At 41.5% G+C, this 7,223-nt stretch overlaps 1 protein-coding gene across 1 annotated transcript; it reads right to left on the bottom strand.

Annotated features, from left to right (window-relative positions):
- Positions 1-995: 995 nt before the first annotated feature.
- On the bottom strand, positions 996-1,859 carry LOC123828555 (olfactory receptor 7A10-like). Its single transcript, XM_045853602.1, has 2 exons — positions 1,505-1,859; positions 996-1,219 (listed from the first exon to the last, which is right to left on the bottom strand). The coding sequence occupies exons 1-2, from the start codon at positions 1,857-1,859 to the stop codon at positions 996-998; spliced, it is 579 nt and encodes a 192-aa protein (XP_045709558.1).
- Between the last annotated feature and the right edge of the window lie 5,364 nt (positions 1,860-7,223).

Raw genomic sequence — 7,223 nt, 5'->3', positions numbered from 1 at the left:
CCTGTACTGGGGACCTGGCCCGCAACCCATGCATGTGCCCTGACTGGGAATTGAACCAGCCACCCTTTGGTTCACAGGCTGTGCTCAGTCCACTGAGCCACGCCAGCCAGAGTGACATTACACTTGTGATGTATGAGGCATCTATTTCAAAGACATTTATCTCATATAATCCTACTGCCAGCTGTGTGATAAATAGGCTTCTAGTGAAGCACCCAAGCCTCCCCATCCAACTCAGTCTGTTCTTTCTCTCTCTCTCCCTCCTCCTCCTTGCCCCCCATTGAGAGACTTTCTGTGTCCCTCAGGATGCTGTGACCCTCCAGGACCAATGAGAAATAAACTTTATGTTTTCAGAGTTCCCTGATGGTTGTTGCAATTATAATAAGGACCACAAGAGGCCATCCAGCCAAAACATTAAGTGTAGTCTGAGGAACAAGATGCAGGGCCCAAGGCTAACCCCCAGCCTTCATATCCTATAGTATCACTGTCAACAGTCTGAGATTTACAAGGAACAATAGTCAAGTCTACATCCTCAGGGAAAGCCACTAAGGTACTGATGTACAAAGAAAGAGGGACACAAAAGTTAAAATTGATGTTTCACATTTTCCTCGAATGCAAGTATATTAATGGTGTGAGTAACAAAGTGAAAATATTCCACATGGTAATACAACTTATGACTATTCTATTTATAAAACAAGACCAACTTACTTACAACAATGTATGTCATTTCAGAAGATATGATTCTTAAGAAATCCATGTTGCTGTGAAATAAACTGTAATTTACAAAAAGTTCTGATCCAGGGGGAAAAAAACTATGTTGAGCTTAGAATAAGGAGAAAGGGGAAAAAGTGTCTGGCATTAAGTAATTTAAATAGTATGGAGAAGTCAAACTCAAAGAAATGGAAATTGCAACACAGAAAAAAAGGAGCAAGTTTGCAAACCACAATCTGATTAAAGAAACACTTTCTGATTTTCCTCTTAGAGCCGAGAAATCAAGGTCACATTTTCTGATTCAGGATTATGGTCCCTAATTTACCAGACACCCTAAAGAATCTTTTCAGGGCCCCCTTTATGTCTCTGTTCTTGAGACTGTAGATGAAGGGGTTCAGCATGGGTGTGACCACAGTGTACATCACTGAGGCTGTTGCACTTGACTGGGAGTGGTGGGTACCGGCAGAGCTGAGATATACACCTAGGCTTGTACCATAAAATAAGGAGACAACTGACAGATGAGACACACAGGTAGAAAATGCTTTATATTTCCCCTGAGCTGATGGGATTGCTCGTATGGAGGACACTATCTTAGAGTAAGAGTAAAGGAGCCCAGCCAGGGGACCACCACCCAGTAGCACAGTTGCAAAATACATCACAATGTTATTAAGAAAATTGTCAGAACAGGCAAGTTGGGTCATCTGATTAAGTTCACAGAAAAAGTGGGGGATTTCCAAGTGTGGACAGAAGGATAGATGCAACACCATCAAGCATTGTAGCAAGGAATCCAGGGCACTCAAGATCCAGGAAACCAGAACCAGCAGTCCACAGAGCCAGGGGTTCATGATGACCATGTAGTGCAGGGGGTGGCAGATGGCCACAAAGCGGTCATAGGCCATCACAGTCAGAAGGAAGTGGTCCCAACCTCCAAATAGTGTAAAAAAATACATTTGGGTGATGCAGCCTGCATAGGTGATGACTTTGCTCTGTGTCTGGATGTTCAGCAGCATCTTTGGGATGGTGATGGAGGTGATACAGATGTCAGCCAAGGACAGGTTGGAGAGGAAGAAGTACATGGGTGTATGGAGGTGGAAGTCTGAGCTGACGGCCAGGATGATGAGCAGGTTTCCCAACACAGTGATCAGGTACATGCAGAGGAACAGGCCAAATAGGAGGGGCTGCAGCTCTGGGTCCTCTGATAGTCCCAGGAGAAGAAATTCTGACACTCTTGTAAGGTTCCCTGAATCCATGAGGTGGAGCTGACTTTCAAGAAGGAGAAAGAGAACAGGAGTAATTTTCATATTAGCCAAAATTACTCGCAAAGCTCCAATGCTACGGTTTATATTTTGCAGTCAAGAAATACAATTTCATCTTTTGGGACAGATCTGTTTTGCTTTAGGAATTTTCTGTGTCATCTCAGAGTAGGAATTTTTGTCCCAACCTACTTTTTTTCTAAGGTGTCAGGAATACTACATTTTTAAAAATTGTTGTTCAAGTACAGTTGCCTCCATTTTCTCCCCACCACGCACCCCCGCCCCACCATTTCCTGCCTCCCACCCCTGAAGCTACTCCCTTTGGCTTTGTCCTTGTGTCCTTTATACATGTTCCTTGATGTCCCTTTCCCTACTGTCCCCTATCATCCCTCTCCTCCCTGCTGTCTGGTTACTGTTAATTTGTTCTTTGTTTCAATGTCTCTAGTTGTATTTTGTTGCTTATTTGTTTTGTTGATTAGGTTCAAATTGTAGGTGAGATCATATGGTATTTTTCTTTCACCACCTAGCTTATTTTAAGTTAGCATAATGTTCTCCAGTTCCATCCATTTATTTCTGCTGTGTAGTATTCTGCAGTTTTAATGAGAAATATATCATGTATTTCAGGAATACAAATTGAGTAGTGACCATATTTTGGGCACTGTCTGCACTGTGAGTGGAGGGTTCTGAAGAACACAAGTCCCTACAAGCCAATATTGGGCAAAGAATATAGAAGTAAATAATAGAAATAAATATAACAACAGATGGTAACAAATCCTATGAAGAAAACAAAAGCAGGTCTAAATTAAAAAGTGACGAGATCATTCTATTTCTCAAGGGTTTTTAGGTGAGACCTGCCAACAAGTGACATTTGAGCACAGTACACAAGGGAGAAAGGGACAGAGATCATGGTTATGTAGGCAATTGTGTGCCTAGGAGAGGGAGCAGCCCGTACCAAAGTCTTAGGGAGGAGCTGAAGGGGTTTAGTGATTTGCTCAAAGGTAATATTAGAGCATGTGATGGGCCATGGGTATAATTTTTTCAGGTTGCTTCTAGGCAGTGGATATTGACAACAAATGATTTTGCCCCCACAGTATCTGGCAATGCCTGAAGGGATACCACTAAACACCTACAATGCATGCACACACACTAAACTTCTCCCATATCATTATCCCTCCCTAAATGTCAATGGTAAAGGGTGACAGAACCTAGTTTAGACCAGTACTTCTTCAGTTTCAAATGCACATAGAGACTCCAGGATCTGGTTCAAATGTGGAATCTGCTTCAGCAGATCCTTCAGGCTCAGAGAAGCTGTGTTTCTGACAAGCACCCAGGTGGTATTGATGCTGCAGGTCCTGGTCTGTGGACCACTCTCTGGGAAGAAACGCTGTGGTTCTGTGTTAGACTCAGTTGCAGTCACTTTCATTCCTGTGATCCAAATATAGTCTCTGCATGGGGTTTTGAAGGAAAAGCGTATTCACCCATTCCAGAGGCTATGATTGAATCTGTGCTTCCTTTGTGTAAGGGCCCTTGACTGACACAAGAATACACACCTGAAAAACAATTTTTAGCAGGCAAGATTTGGACTTCTGTAAGATGTCCACATCCTATTTCCCAGTACATTTGAATATGTTATTTTTTATAACAAGGGGTGAATGAGGGTAGCTGAAGGAACAGGGCTCCTAATCTGCTGATTTAAGGTAGAAGGTGAGCCAGGATCATCCGGGAGGACTAAGGTCAGCACAGTGCTCCCCTAGATGCAGAGAAGGAGACCAGGAGAAAATATGACACTGCTGGCTTTTATGAAGGAGGAAGGGCCCTGAGCCAAGGAATGCAGGTGGTCAGAATACAAACTCGAGTTGAGGAAAAAACAGATTCTCCCTTGAGCCTCTAGGGGGAGCCCAGCCCTGCAGATACCTTGAGATTAGCCAGTGAGACTCGAGCCAGGCTCTAACACTTAGAACTGTACGCCCATATCTGTGCTCACTGAGAACAACTGGTGTGGGAGTGCTTCCCAGCAGTCTAGGCAGTCTAATAGTCACTCCTTCAGTGACATGTAATGGAGGGGTTGAGCTTAAATCTCGGCACTCATTAGCTTTCTCAAGTAGGCATTTAACTTTGAAAATCCAAGGAAACTAGAAAAGAAATATTGAAATTATTGGAAATATTCTATCCCATTAAGTGGTACAGTGAAGTCTTCATGGCATAAATGCAAACACTGAACTAGGACATCTTGGTGTCATTAAGATTTAATGTCCAAAGTGTGACCTTAATTTTTTCATCACCAAATTGTCAAAACTTATTACTCAGCACACTATACTCTGTCAGTCCTCATGTTATATTCCCCAAGAGCATGACAGGACCTCTTATTGAAACCATAGAAATATGCCCACTGCAGGAACAGGTTAAGTGTGGGATAGGATATTCTACTAACTGTTTAATATAGAAAGTAAAAGGACACAAAATCCCAAAATATGTTTTTTACCAGTAATGAGAAAAAACTATTTAGTATTCCCCTTTACACTTATTAAATATACTCTCATGCAAATACACAGCATGAGAGAAGTTACTGCAATGTCTGCCTCACTAACTGCTGCTCCAAGGTGCCGTCTGCCTCACTGGCTGGATCTTTTCAATGAATACACAACATGCTCAAAGGCACCCTGGCTTAGAATTTTATTACACACACTCTCACTTCACTGCACTGCTCTCCACACCTAATACTCCATTTCATTTCAGAAAACAGCAAAACTCTCTGAGAAGTGTTTTCATTTGCCTGCAACCATTTCCTGCATTTCACTCATTGTGCAGCGTCTTCCCACTGGACTCCCAGTCCTAACACTTAATTGTCAGCCATGACCCTGGAGTGCAGATTCGAACAGATGCATCCTTACTAATATATGGAGTAATTAAGTATAAATTATCCCTTAACTAGGAATACAAACAGAGATGTCTGATCTCGGGGCTAGGCTGATTAGGGTTGCAGTACCTCAGGTAAAAGTTGTGAGGTTCCAGATTCTCTGACCCTTTCCTGATGTACCTACCAGGCTCTCAGACTCCCCTGGACAGGTTTCCTGGTCTCTGTTTGGAAGTCAGAATTGGTTCCTGAATGATGGATGATGGAGACTGAAGCTCTGTCCCACACAAAACAGCCAGAAGGAGTGAAGCATCAGTTCCCAAGCCAGACTTAGGAATCAGCAGCAACAACCATGTTTGTCCAGCAACATTGTACAAGCTGAGGGACAGCAGCAGTGGGAGAGATATTTACAGCTCTTTGAGTATCTGCTCATCAGGCACATTTCTCTCTTGTTTTCCAACATCTAAGTACATAATTTCCCTCTGGGCCTCTGGAATAAATAGAAAGGAATTTTTCATAATGATTCTCAGATCTCTGGAGACCAGGTTAGAAGTCAGGTGGATTTAGGTTTTATGACTACTTATCTTGGATCCAACCTGCTTCCCAGAAGTCTTACCATCTACTTATTCCAACACTGAGTTAACATTTTCTCCACAGTCTTAGTCCAAGACCAGGTTTCTTTGATCTTTAAAGCACTAAATTTCTTTTTCTTTTTTACTTAAATTATTTTATTGTTCAATTACAGTTGTCCATATTTTCTCCCCACCCCTCTCCCTCACCCCCTCCAAATCCACCTCCCTCCCTTGCTCTCATCCTCCCCCTTGGTTTTGTCCATGTGTTCCTGAAAGCCCTTAAAGCACTGAATTTTGGTGGGGACACAGCCCTGATGTCTCCAGAGCATTGCTATCCCCCTTCAAAGAGAGGGGGTGCTCTGTTCCTTTGATATGCAGTCCTGACCACCACTCTCTTTTCCTACCTGGCACATTTGTCAAAATAATTAGAAATTTCTTACTTATGTCACAGGTTATAAGCTGTCATTTAGTGCCTCATTATAAAATATTTAATTATGAAATATACATTTTGTTTGTTTTATACCATATAATCTAAGTCTAGTATTTTATTGAATTTGTCTGATTTAAATTTTTGAAAAGTCCATTCTATGAGGTATTACTGATATGAACACCATTCCCCTTTGCAGAAATGGGACTGGAAGGAGTTTAGTATTTTCTCAAAGTTATGAACTGAGTGAGGGGTGGGCCTTGATTGGAATCTCTCTGATTGCTTCCAGTTTTCAAACTCAGGGCCAATGATTCTCCACTTGAGATGATTTTGCGCCTGAAACTTATGGAGAGAGGCTACTAACCACCTACAGTGTCCATCACAAATAATTATCCCACCCTTATTGTCAACACAAGAAGGTGAGAAAGCCTAGTCTAGATCAGCACTTACCCAGCTCCAAGGTGCACATAAGTCACATCCTGGTGGACCCAGGGCTTCTTTGAATCAAACAAGTTCCAGGTGGTGTTGATGTTTCAGGTGCTGGTATCTGGACCACACTTGGAGTAGTAAGGCTGTGGCTGTGTTCAAGTCAGGGGAAGGTAGATTTAGGTCTTCAGAACCAAAAATCATTTTCCATGCAATTTTGAATGCAGAATGCACATTTAATCATTACAGAAGCTGTTATAAAATCATTGTTCAGTTATTTTAAATAAGGATTCATGAATGACATCATATGATATACTTCTGAAAAATACCTTATTTGATTCTTTTACATAAGTGCCCTCATGTGACACCATGGAATATATTGTTGTAAACATTTTTCAGTAGGCAGAATAAGAACCTTTATTCTACATCAACAAAGATGTCTGCATCATAATTTCCAGAAACTTGTAATATGTTACTTTTCATTGAAAAGGAGAATTAAAGTAGCACATGGAATAGTGTGGCTAATCAGCTAACTTTAAGATAAGATAGGCCATGATCCTGTAGGTGGGACTGATGTACTCACTGTGGTCCCAACATTTGGAACAAGAGGGAAGAATAGTTGCAATCAGTGGGAGACTGAAAGATGCTGCATGGCTGGCTTTGAAGATGGAGAAAGGGTCTAGTGGCAGGAGAAACTGGGGAAGGAGAGAAAATGGGTTCTCCCTGAAGCCTCCAGAAGGAACCCAGTCCTGCAGATTGTAGATTTCAGCCCATTGACTCATCAGGCTTCTGACTCGCAAAACTGCAAGCAAATTAATTTGTTTCTTTTTGTGTGTTTATTTTTCTTTTTCAGTCCTGTGTTTTTCATTTAATCTTTATCATGTTTGTTTTCCATTACCCTTTTTTTGATACAAAATATAAGATTTTATTTGGGTAGTATGGACATTTTTTTTAATTTTATTTTAATCATTGTTCAGATACAG

Source organism: Phyllostomus hastatus, unplaced genomic scaffold (assembly GCF_019186645.2).
Source record: "Phyllostomus hastatus isolate PE091 unplaced genomic scaffold, TTU_PhHast_1.1 phas_contig_98, whole genome shotgun sequence".
NCBI lineage: Eukaryota > Metazoa > Chordata > Mammalia > Chiroptera > Phyllostomidae > Phyllostomus > Phyllostomus hastatus.
This window is presented reverse-complemented; position numbering and strand designations above follow the sequence as displayed.